The sequence below is a fragment of the Dipodomys merriami genome, unplaced genomic scaffold, assembly GCF_024711535.1.
Source record: "Dipodomys merriami isolate MVZ:Mamm:240054 unplaced genomic scaffold, mDipMer1.0.p SCAF_5, whole genome shotgun sequence".
Taxonomy (NCBI): Eukaryota; Metazoa; Chordata; class Mammalia; order Rodentia; family Heteromyidae; genus Dipodomys; species Dipodomys merriami.
Window position 1 is genome coordinate 29,406,939 of NW_027206068.1, and position 12,983 is coordinate 29,419,921.

The 12,983-nt window shown below is 37.3% G+C and overlaps 1 protein-coding gene across 3 annotated transcripts in view; it reads left to right on the forward strand.

The window, feature by feature from the left end:
* Ccdc146 (coiled-coil domain containing 146) overlaps nt 1-12,983 on the forward strand; it is a 111,566-nt gene that overhangs the window by 8,809 nt on the left and 89,774 nt on the right. For all 3 annotated transcript variants that reach the window (XM_069996324.1, XM_069996323.1, XM_069996326.1), the window contains exon 2: nt 5,236-5,411. In XM_069996324.1, coding sequence (XP_069852425.1) covers nt 5,247-5,411 — 165 coding nt within the window. In that variant the 5' untranslated portion in view covers nt 5,236-5,246. The remainder of the gene's footprint in view (nt 1-5,235; nt 5,412-12,983) is intronic.

A 12,983-nucleotide genomic window follows, 5' to 3' on the forward strand; every position in this document is an offset into this window, starting at 1 on the left:
ACCCTTTTATTTGTGTGTCAGAAAAAGCTCTGTGTGCCGGGCATCGGTGGCTCATGCCTGTAATCCTAACTACTCAGAAAGCAGAGACCTGAGGATTGCAATTCAAAGCCAGCCCAGGCTGGAAACTACATGAGACTCCTATCTCCAATAAGCCACTCAGAAAACAGGAAGTGGTTCTGTGGCTCAAGTGGTAGAGTGCTCGCCTTCAGCTGAAGAGCTGAGGGACAGCGCCCAGGCCCAGAATTGAAGCCCCATGACCAACAAAAAGAAAAAGAAAAAAAAAAAGCTCTGTGTGTCAAAAGCTCATGTGCCAAAGCTCTGTGTCTGTCTGATCTCTACTTTCTAGAAGGGCTGATTGTGTTCTTTTCACCCTCTCACAGCAGAGCTTTGGCTCAGTTTCTCATCTTCCAGACACATCCTTCACATTTTGCTTCCTACCATGATTTATGATGTCTGTGATGCCCCCTGGAGTTGTGCAGTGCATGGCCACCCTACTTCTGTAGTCCACACTTTAATGGCACCTATTTATTTCATGTATAGCTTTTGAAAACTTATGTCTGTGATTCCTTGATTAACTTCTGTTTGCCACCTCTGTTTGAGCCCTTGAAGTCCAGAATCCATGCCTGGCTTTGCTTCTATGTATTCTCCTACCCATTGCACTGTGACTGGCTCCTAGCCTCGGAATTCACATACTTTCTAAACAACTCTTCCCTCTGTCACCAGTATCAGCACAGCATGAATAATTTTTCTTCAAAAACAATGAAATGGCCCCCAATACCTACAGGTAAAAGGTTTTTTTAATTTTAATTTTATTGTTAAGGTGAAGTTACAGTTCCATAAGTAAGGTAGTGAGTACATTCTTGTCAAACTTGTTACCCCCTCCCTCATTTTTCTCCCCCTTCCTCTCTCCCCATCCCTCCCAAGTTGTACAGTTTATTTCCAACTTGGTGGCTTGTGAGTATCGCTGTTGCATTGGTTCACCCTTTGTCCTTTGTCTCACCATTTCTTACCTCCCTCCCCCCCATTCCCTTCCCTAATTCAGATAAACCTATAGCTATACAAGACTTTCAAAGCCTTACCTAGCTGAGTATGGTAGAATATGACTTTAAACTACTTGGGAGGCAGAGATTGAGATCATGGTTCAAAACTAGCCAAAGGCAAAAGTTAGTGAGCACACACACACACACACACACACACACACACACACACACACACACACACACACACACACACACACACACAATGATGGATGGGATGGCATACACCTGTAATACAGAAAGTATACAGAAAGTGTAAGGAGGAGGACTGTGATCCAAGCTGGCATGGGTACAAACAGAAAACTATCTCAAGACACAGAGAGGGTTAGAGGTGTGACTCTGTGATAGAAATGCTGCCTAGCAAGCCCAAGTACCTGAGTTCAAGCCCAGTGGCACCAGAACAAACACAAACTGCCTTAATTGCCTTTCAGAGGCAGTGTTTTTCAGTGGCCTTATTTTTCTTGTATGAAGAAAAGGTCATAGCTATTATGACCCTTCCTTGCTTTGCTCCCTTTGAAGATTTTAAGTTATTTGCATCCTTGAAAATTCTTGGTCTTTATAAAAAGGATTTGAAATGATTTGCTTAATTGATTTAGGTATTTTGGCTCTAGGAGTTTCTAGAGTTACCACACCTGACAGCTCTGTAGCTCTTCCCACACGAAGAATTTAAGGTATTTTATAAACATTCTTTTGTTTATTTCACGGTAGCTCAACAATACACTTTATTTCACTGGTTTATTTGTAGCTGTCAATTAACCATACTACCTGTCATATAATAATTTTAAGTACAGGCTTTGGAATCCTGCTTTAACTCTCCTGAAATGTTGGTCATTTTACCCATTAAATTTTGCTATCTCATAAATATTTTCCTTCCAATTATTTAATAAGATTAATCAGGTTTTAACATGTATGAGACTTTCATATTTTCTTCTATTTTCTTTTGTGTTTCCTCTATTGTGTTTTCCAACTTCCCCCCGTCCCTCCCTCCCTCCCTCCCTTCCTTCTTTCCTTCCTTCCTTCCTTTCTTTCTTTCTTCCTTCCTTTCTTCCTTCCTTTCTTCCTTCCTTCCTTCCCTCCTTCCCTTCCCTTCCCTTCCCTTCCTTCCTTTCTTTCTTCCTTCCTTCCTTCCCTCCTTCCCTTCCCTTCCCTTCCCTTCCCTTCCCTTCCCTTCCCTTCCCTTCCCTTCCCTCCCCTTCCCTCCCCTCCCTCCCTCCCTCCCTTCCTTCCTTCCTTCCTTCCTTCCTTCCTTCCTTCCTTCCTTCCTTCCTTCCTTCCTTCCTTCCTTCCTTCCTTCCTTCCTTCCATTGTCTGAACTCAGGCTCTTGTGCCTGCTAGGCAGGAGCTATTCCACTTGAGTCATGCCTCCATCCCATTTTGCTTTTATATTACTTTTCAGATAGACTTTCCTTTTTGCCCCACTTGGATAGGGAAGGACCATATTCAAAGGTACATTGCTTTGAGAAAATTATCTCAAACTTAAAACCTGAGTTTTCAAAATTAATGCTATCTTGGGTATAAAGTATTAAGGATATATATTTTTTCAAACAATATTTCACAACATTTTTATGATAGCAAAAAGCTGGAAACATTCTATCAGTTTGAATAATATATATACACACAAAAGAATATTATGTAGCTATGAAAAGGAAGGAGATCTGTCTGTCTCTGCATAATTTACTATGAAATTCTTTAGTATATATTAAGTTTGATTTTCTAGGTTTTGATTCAACACTATCTGGACAATGGAGATGAGAAGGATTGAAGATAAAATTGTACATGAATTGATATTTATTGAAAGTAGTTGATAGGTATACTTATATTATTCGTTTAATCTTATGTATATATATATTTAAAATTGTTCTTTATTTAATAGTTAAAAATATACAGGTGCTGGTGTTCATACCTATAATTATACTTAGCTACTTGGGAGGTTGAGTTCTGGAGAGTCGAGATTCAAAGTCAGTCCAATCATATAGTACCTGCTAAGAACAAAAATTACTGGCACGCCTGTAGAATGTTTTAGTTTGAAAACTCTTTAGTAAGTTATCACATAGTAAATACAAGTAGAGGCTGCAACAAAGTATATAAAAAAAGTTACTTGCATGCTTCATTGTATAATACTTCCAGCTCTAAAAATTACAACATTACAAATGAAGTATCCACTGTGTTTCAGGATAGAAATTAAATGGAAGGATCACTGGATTTGAGAGTAAAGAACACTTTTCATATGAAGCTTTGAGGGAACCAAGAATTAACAAGGAAAAACATTTAATTGTATTTTCCCTTTATAGTAGAATTCAGCAACAGAACACATGAGCAAGTGTTTTGAAGCAGATTAGCCACAAGTGACAATCAAGGAACATTTAGATTCTCTTATAACCTCCATAAGTTACATAGATGTCACAGGAAATGTCAAAATGAATGTTCAATGGATTTACATTTAAAATTAAGCTCCGAAGCTCACAACTGTGTAGAACATGTAGATAGGAGGATCACAGTCCTCCGAGGGCAGCCCTGGGGAAAAGGCAAGAGCCTACCTGAAAAATAAAGAGCAAAAAGGACTGAGGGTGCAGCTGGAGTGGTGGAACACCTGCCTAGCCAGCACAAGGCCTTGAGGACAAATCTCAGTGCCATCAGAAAAAGAAAGAAAAAAGAAAGAAAAGCTCATAAATGCAATTGACCTTGTAAAGTTAAACATCTTAGAAAAGTTATTCTCTAAAACTCAAGAGCTCTAGCTTTTATGTATTTTAAGTGACTTGTCAGAAATCTATCTAAATATTGTCAATGTCCTATGACTACTCTTAACCACATGCGTGATGCATCTGCAGAAAATATTCATCTCAATTTTTTTTTAAAAGCCTGCCAAATACTATTTGGAATCTTGTATTTTTCTTAAAGCAACTCACATTACTTTGAATTGTCTCAGTTGAAAATGAAATTGCAAAAAGTATAAATTTAAGTGGATGTGCAGGAAATTTAGCCAAAAATTTTTATGATCCATCAAGATATTTTTATTATTGGTTTATTGTACAACATATGACATCAACATATTCTCTTGCAATTTACAAGTTTGTGTGTTATTCAGTGTTGCTAGTACCCTTATTTACACTTCCTAAGCAGATAAAATAGTTTATATTTTGTTACATTTTATAGTACATTTCTCCTATTATTTTAAATAAAGAACCACACATTTTTCTATGAGGGTCCGCCAGTGATGTAGCTGCCCTGCCAATATGATTTGAGGCAGAAAAATTTTTAAAGCTGGCGATCACATTTGTCCACACTAATAGCAGAAGAACTTCAGTTTTAATCCCCTGGGAGCTCAGTTTTGGCAACCAAGTAAGTTGAGTGAATTATTGTTACTTTACTGGTTCAACATTAGCCCTTTGTTTTTTCTTTTCTCTCTTTGTTGTTGTTTTCTAGGTTTTGATCCAGAGACTCATTTTGGACCTCATCCTGTCCTAGAGTTCGTGATCCTCCTACCACAGCTTCCTAAATGCTAGTATTGCAGGAATAGGTCACCATGTCAGGCTTCAGTCGCATTTTATTGCTGAAAATTTAAGCAAATTACTTGCAATTGCAATATTCTCTGGAACTTTAGAATAGGAAAAATATTCTGGGGACCAGTGACTCACAATGATAATTTTAGCTATTCAGGAGACTGAGATCTGAGGACCATAGTTCAAAATCAGCCTGAGCAGGAAAGTCCATGAGACTCTTATCTCTAATAAACCAGCAAAAAGCCAGAAGTGGAGCTGTGGCTCAAGTGGTAGAGGGCTAGCCTTGAGCAAAAAACCTCAGGGACAGCACTCAGGCCCAGAGTCCAAGCTTAGGGCACAGAGGGCAGAAATGGGGGGGGGGGACACGGGAATGTTCTGTTGGCCAGAAAAAAAGAAACAAAAGCACTCATTCTATTGTGTGTATTATTTGCTAGAGAGGAGGGAAGAAGTCAGAGGGGAAGGGGAGGGGAAGTGTCTGACAGGCTCTTGGGAAGGAGGATATGTTGGGGTGAGGGAGGCAGACTCAGCAACAGGGTAGTCTGTTATAGGAGGAGATTATAGCTATTTTTCCTGACTTAGAGTTTCCCAGAGCAGCTTACTCCTGTTGATTTTTTGCTATTTTTAATATTTTCCATTAATTTTTACTTACAAATGAAGATACTGCTAAATAGCTGACTGTGCAGTAATTTCTCTTTTAGAATTGTGAAAAATGGAAGATGATACAACAGACACAGAAAATGAAGAGGAAGAGAATGAAGAGGAATATGGAAAGGACCCAAATGAGCTGCCTTATGGTATCATGCCCACCACAAACTTTCGTGATGAGCGCAAGGTTGATTTAGCTGAAACTCCAGCTTTCATTTTTCTGAATGAGGTATTTTTTTTTGCTTTTAATTTTATTACTGTAGTAAAACATGGTTAAAATTTTGGATTATCTGGTTAAAAGTTTAGGCTAAGGAGCTAGAGGTGTGGCTCAAGTGGTAGAGCACCTGCTTAACAAGCGCAGAGCCTGAGTTCAAACCCCCATAAGCCCTACCAAAAAAATCATATGAAGACAGAATAATTACCAAACTTCTCTGTTATATTTAACACAAGACAAAGGCAACTTTTTCTTCTAAGCACTTAGTGTATAATTCTGAAAAGGATTTCCTTGATTTTGTATATACTGCATTTGTTTTTATAAAATCAAGATTAAACATCTTCATCTAATGAAAGAATATGCATTTATACAATCAATTGCAGTTTCTGCTGTGAAACACTGAAAGCTACTGCTTTCTATCCATGAAGAAGCAAAGGGGAAAATATGATAAATATTCTTGATTTTTAAACCACAAGTTAAATATCCATATATGGGGAGAGTGAGTTTTAAAAAGTAAGTAAAAAACTAACTACCTAAGCAATTGTTAATTTCTCATGCTTGAGAGCTATCCTTTAGGAAATGGTTTAGCAGTCTTCTGCATTCCAGATCATTAAACTTAATGTACATAGTACTGAATAAAACGTCTTAGGAAATCTGATAGTCACAATAAAAATTAAGCTAAAATATTCTTCAAGCAATAACAGAATCAAACTGTGAAAGAATGAAATCAAAAAGTAATTTTTAAAATAATAGTATTTTAGGAGTATTGGGGAATCTAACCTGCAAAATTGCTTCCTTTTTATATAGTTTTTACTGTTTCTTTTAATTTGATATAAATCAGACATACAGGAAAGTTGCAAGAACAGAAAATAATCCCATGGCCCTTCACCCAAATTCCCCAGATGCTACCACCCTACCATATTAGCTTAATCCTTTTCTTTGTCTTCTGGATCACCCCTTCCTCCTGCCCATTTATAACAGACATATCATCATCTTTCCTAGAAATAAGTCCATTCTTTTATATACTCATAATGTGATTGTATCAGGAAATTAACATTACTATAATACCATTAACTAGTCTATAGTCTATTCAGATCTGGTTGGTTGTCACAATAATATTCTCAGATTGCATACTTGCATATAGTAAATTGTCTCTTCCTATGAAAGACAAGTATAGGCCAGTTAATCTGTAGATTGGTGCATCAAGTACAATTGGCACATAGGATTGATTCATAAAATAAAATGGTTAGATCAAATTGGGTGTGTCTGATTTTTCTCATTATATGCATAATTTGAGTTTTGCAGTGAGAAAAATTATGCAAGTTTGAATATTGTTGTATTCTTCTCAAGGATCTCAAAGTAAAGCACATGATATTGACATCCCTTTACTAGGATAACCTTGATCACTTGGTTTAGGTGGTGATTTCTAGATTTCTCCTCTTCTCTTCCTCCTCCTCCTCCTCCTCCTCCTCTTCCTCCTCCTCCTTCTCCTCCTTCTCTATTATTTATTAATTCATTTTCCTAGATTTGACCAGTGTACGTGACTTATTATGCACTTGTCTTTTTGTTGCCCTCACTGATTCTTCTATACTTCATTTCTGGTATAAGAATGTTGTGTTCCAGACTCATTTTCATTTTCTCCCTGCTGGTGGTCTGGAATCAACCATTTTCTGGTAGGATGGTAGTATCTTATGATGAATGGTATTTGGAAACTAAGATGTCAGTTCTGGATGTGATCATTGCTACTGCCATGATGTTGCTCAAGGCTGTCTCAGTGGGCAGAGTTAATAACGGATGTGTGAATATTTGTATCTACAGTAATATATATCTACTTCTACATCAGTTTAATTAATTAGTTTGTTTATTTTGGGCCAGTCGTGGGCCTGAATTCTGGATCTGGGCACTGTCCCTCAGATCTTCAGCTCAAGGCTAGCACCCTGCCACTTGGGCCACAGTAGCACTTCCAAATTTTTCTGCTTATATGGTGCTGAGGAATTGAACTCAGGGCCTCATGCACATGAGGCAGGTACTCTCCCACTGAGCCACCTTCCCAGCTCCAACTTCGACGTCAGTTTAAAGCCATGAAGCCATACCTGATCAGGGATACTTATGGGGATCTTAAAGGTTTTAACCACTTTTATATGAAGTTGTCCTCCCTTTGTTTTCTGAAGAGAAGCTCTTATCAGTAAGATAACAGAGTTCAAAGGGCAACTTGAAGAAGCCAGTCAGGAATCCACTGCCAAAAGTCCAGATGGTTGACATCACATCGAAAAAAAACAGAATCGCTTACTGTATTAATGTTAATTGTGCAATTGCCCTGTTCTCCTGAATTGCAAAGTGTGGATAGATGGCATGTTGTCATCCGGTGTGTTCAGTACAGCATTCATAGCTCTCTGCAGTTTGAACCCAAACCATATTTTACAATTTTACAATCAATATTTGTTCTGTTTCTGTTACTTCATATGCCTAAAGAAACTGGTATATATTGAAATACATGATGTAAGATTATGATTATTCACAAATCTGCTTAGTCACATTACTATATGTTGGTTTGCCTTTTCTTAAACTTCATGAAATAGATTGTTTTTGGTCTGGCTTCTTTCACTTATCATTATATTTGTGAGATTCATTAATATTATTGTGTGAGACAGTAGTTTCTTTTTTTCTTATTGCTGCATAGTATCCTACTATTATTGTACATGCTTTGTTCTTATAAGTTCATTTATCATGGGTATGGACCTTCGACCAAGACTATGGTCTTGGTTTATATTCAGCCTTAATAGATTCCCTTCAATTGTTCCTCCCAGGAGACTGTACCAACTTACATTCATACAGAACTTGTGTTAGATTCTGAAACATATACAGGATTTATATAATTTACAAATTTCATGTAATTTTTCTAAGCTGGGATCTCTACTTCTGTATGTTCTTATGTAAATGATATTATAAAGTAGCACTGATTCACCAGTGTGACCCCTGTTGCCTAGTGTCGGTGGGTCACATGTTGAACTTCACAAGGATTGGAGGTCATAAAATCATTATTTTATTAATGCCATGGCCACAATCAAAGCATTTATTTTTTTCCTAGCTTTTTGGCTCTTTGCTTTTCACCAAGAGCCAACTAGCTCCTCCCTTCTCTTCATTTTCTGTGAATAATTATTGTGCCATTAGTTAAGTCTTTGACCCAAAAATCAAGAGATAGAGACAAGGAAGCACTAGCACATTTGTGAGACATTTGAGAGAAGTATGGACATTGGAAAAAAATCACCAGGGAAGTACATGTGAGCCAGGAGAAAAGGTAATATTTAGTAAAAGCATGTGGCTGAATAGGTACTAATTTCTTCTAAGATGAAGATATATTAGATCTGTTGATAAGATGCTCTTCATTAAACCAGGTTATATATAAAACCGAGAAATGTTGTGCTTCTTACAAAATGTGTAATAAGTAATCCTATTTATGATCATATTTGAAGTTTTAGTTGCATGTCAGATTTGATCAGAATTGAGATGTTAAGAATTTTGTAAAGATCAAAGTGGATAAATCTTAATCCTTTTAATAGATATTTTACCACACCCTTTATATGCCAGCACTATGCTAGGAGATGTCTATTGTTGTTATTGTAAACTGGAATTAAATTTATTCCCCCTCCCCAACTTCTCTCCTCTCTTTGTGTGGTTCCTGGGTGCTATCCCTCAGCTTGTCCCTGAATTTCTTTTGTTCAAGGCTGGCACTCTACCACTTGAGTTACAGTTCTAGATTTTTTTTTGGGGTGGTGGTGGTTGGGCCTGGGCACTGTCCCTCAGCTCTTCAGCTCAAGGCTAGCACTCTACCACTTGAGCCACAATGACACTTCAGGTTTTCTGAGTGGTTTATTGGAGATAAGAGTCTCACAAACTTTCCTGCCCTGGCTGGCTTTGAACTGGAATCCTCAGATCTCAGCCTCCTGAGTAGCTTGGACTATAGCTTTTTAAAATTAATTTATTTATTTTTACTGAAGAACCTCACAGACTTTCCTTCCCCTCAGCCTCCTGAAGAGCTAAGAACCACAATCCTCAGATCTTAGCCTCCTGAGGAGCTAAGATTATGGGTGTGAACCCCTGAGCCCTGCTCAAACCCTTTCTTTTGAGCACTTTCTGTTTGCTGGCTATGACTCATAGACCTAAAGTATATAAAAGATTCTTATTTGTTAGAAGTTTTAGGAAATTTCTGGAACAAGAAGCTTGAACAAAGAGCAAAATGTGCAAATACTTTTATTAAAATTGAAAGGAAAGTTCTGTCACTGTGGGATGATATAATTTGGAAAAGCATTTGGAAAAGGGTATCTCAGCCATGTCCAGGGGTTCCAATATATTTGTGTTTTTCTATCTTTGAACTTTGTCCACACCCATTCATGCACTTCCTTAGAATATCTTCAGTCTCCAAACTAGCTCAAAGTAAACATGCTCAGTACAAACTTCACTGTTCCCTTAAACCTAACTCTCCTATATTCTGTCTTGTAAATATTCATCTCCATTTTCACCTCACTACTGTGATAAAATGTGAAGAAATTGAACTAAGGAAGTGGCAACAAGAAAAGGAATAAATACAATCAGGACAAGCAGTAAATATAAAATACTGAACTTAGGTGTATGAGTAGATGGGGGAAGAGGAAAAGAATCTAAATTGATATTTGGAATTTTGATTTGGGACAGTAGCTAACTTATATTAGAATTAGTGATAGAATTCAGTCTAAGGGGAATGCTTAGTGTATTGATTGAAGTATGATGACAAAGTCCCTCCCTGGCTTCAATTGTTAACACAATTTGGTCTTACTATGTTTCAGATTACTTTCTGAAAAGACTGAAACTTACCATTCATATGTATGAATAGTACAGTCTGCCGCTATGTTTTTATATATTTATTTATAACAAAATACTGCCTTTGTTGACCTGGTTCCATATTTTGTCATTATTTCTTTTGTTGGATGGTCAGATATTCAAATGATAGTATTTTTTACACTTGATTCTCTTAAGACTGGTATTAAATTAACAAATATGTAATTTTACATTCATTACTGAAAATGTTGGTGATTTTCTGATTTTCTACTAATGCTTTATTCATTTCCAATGTCAGACATTTTATAGAGTTACTAATATGTTTCTTGACATTTCTGAAATTTAAAATATTTTTCAAATAATTCTGTTTACTTATACCAAAATTAATCAAGCAATTCATTGCAAAGATGAAGTTTAAGTATGTAATTAATTTTTTTCCAATGATCTGTATGGAAGAAGAATTTTTGAGATATTGTTATTTCCGTTCTACAAGTGCTGAAAGATTGAAACTGCCGTGGCTTATCTAAGTAAAAACAGGAAGGAAATCCAGTCTTCTGTCTTATACATTAGCACACATTGCACTTGACATTGTTCAATTGATATTCACACTTCTAAACATAATTGTAATATTTTATAAACTGACTTTTAAAATAAGCATTATATCAAGACAAAACTTAAAAGGAACCTTTATGTGTTGTAGGTGGGAATGTAAATTACCTTAGCCACTATGGAAATAGTATGGAGGTTGCTCAAAAATTCAATGTAGAATGTCCCCAGGATCCTGCTATCCTCCTCCTGTACACGTATCTAATGATATGCAAGTCAGAATACAATAGAGATCACTGTGTGCCAATGTTTATTATAGCGCTAAGCTTTTTTTTTTTTTTTTTTTTTTTTTTTTGTCAATCATGGGTCTTGAACTCTGGGCCTGGGCGCTGTCCCTCAGCTCTTCAACTCAAGGCTGGCATTCTACCACTTGAGCCACAGCACCACTTGTGGTTTTCTCATGGTTAATTGGAGATAAGAGTCTCACAGACTTTCCTGTTCAGGCTGGCTTTGAACCTTGATCATCAGATCTCAGCCTCCTGAGTAGCTAGGATAATAGGCTTGAACCACCAGCACCCAGCGAGCTCATAGACTTTTTTTTACAAACCATACCCAATAATTAATCTGAGTGCTGGTAGCTTACGCTCATAATATTAGTTACTCAAAAGACTGGCACCTAGAAAAGTCTAGAAGTTTCTATCTCTAGCCATCAAAAGACCGGACTGGTAGTATTGCTCAAATGGTAGAATATCAGCCATGAGTGAAAGTGCCAAGAGCATGAAGCTTTGCTCAAACCCAGGTACTAGCATACCCAAAGAATACCGCGAGAGAAAAGATTCTAAACCGTTTTAGTACAGTTTAGTACTACTTACATTCATATTGTTGTACAACCAATACTCCAGAACTTTTTCACATGCAAAATGAAGACTCTATGTTCATTAAATAAGTACCCAATTCCCTTTCCCCCAGCTCCTGGCCACCATCATTCTACTTTCTGTTTCTATGAATGTGATTGCTCCAGATCCCTCCTTTAAGCAGACTCCAACAATATGCTTCTTGCAAATGTCTTATTTCACTTAGGATAATAATGCCATCCATGTTAGTCCATGTTAAAGCATTTGTCAAATATTCTTTTTCAGAATTCTATGTTTGTATCATATGTTGCTTGGCTGTATTGCACAATGCTGCTATGAACTTGAGTGTACAAATACCTCTGCAACATCCTGTTTTGCTGCTGCTGCTGCTGCTGCTGCTGCTGCTGCTTCTTCTTCTTCTTCTTCTTCTTCTTCTTCTTCTTCTTCTTCTTCTTCTTCTTCTTCTTCTTCTTCTTCTTCTTCTTCTTCTTCTTCTTCTTCTTCTTCCTCTCTCTTTCTTCTTCCCTCTCCTTCCTTCCTTTCTTCTTTCTTCCTTTCTTTCTTCCTTCCTTTCTTTCTTTCTTTTTTTTTTTTTTTTTGGGTCTGGTCGTGCGGCCTGAACTCTGGGCCTGGGTGCTGTCCCTCAGCTCTTCAGCTCAAGGCTAGCACTCTACCACTTGAGCCACAGCACCACTTCTGACTTTTTTTCTTTTTGCTTATGTGGTGCTGAGGAATCGAACCCAGGGCCTCTGGCATGCAAGGCAAGTGCTCTACCACTGAGCCAACTTCCCAGCCCCTCTTTCTTTCTTTCTTTCTTTCTTTCTTCTTTGTTGCCAAAGTGTCTTCCTTTGGGTGAGTTGTAACAATTTACATTCCTAACATGAATAAGTATCCATTTATTCACACTAACTGTGTTATCAAACAATTTGACTTGTTACTTGAATAGAAAAAATATAATTTTTATCATAGCCTTTACTTATATTTATCTTAAAATAAGTAGAATGAAAGCAGCTTTTATATGTTTGACTATCTTAAAATATAGTATATTCTAAGAAAATTTGAGGTATTGGAAGCCAAACAGATTCAGAGATAGCTTCCAAAAAACACTTTATTACTCACATATCCTGAAAAAAAGGTCACAGTCTGTTACAGAGTGGGAGAGGGAATGGCACACAGCCAAGTATTGGAGACGATCAGGAGGTGGAGGGAAAAGGAGAGCCTGTGGACAAAGGCCTTTCCTGGATTTCCTGAACTCAGAAATAGATGAGGTAGGTTAAGCAGGCTTAGAGTGGCCAGTTGGAGTTATTTTTGTGGGACTCTTGGGCATAGGTCAGGTACTCAGTGTGCAGTACCTGACAAGAAGTGCACAAGG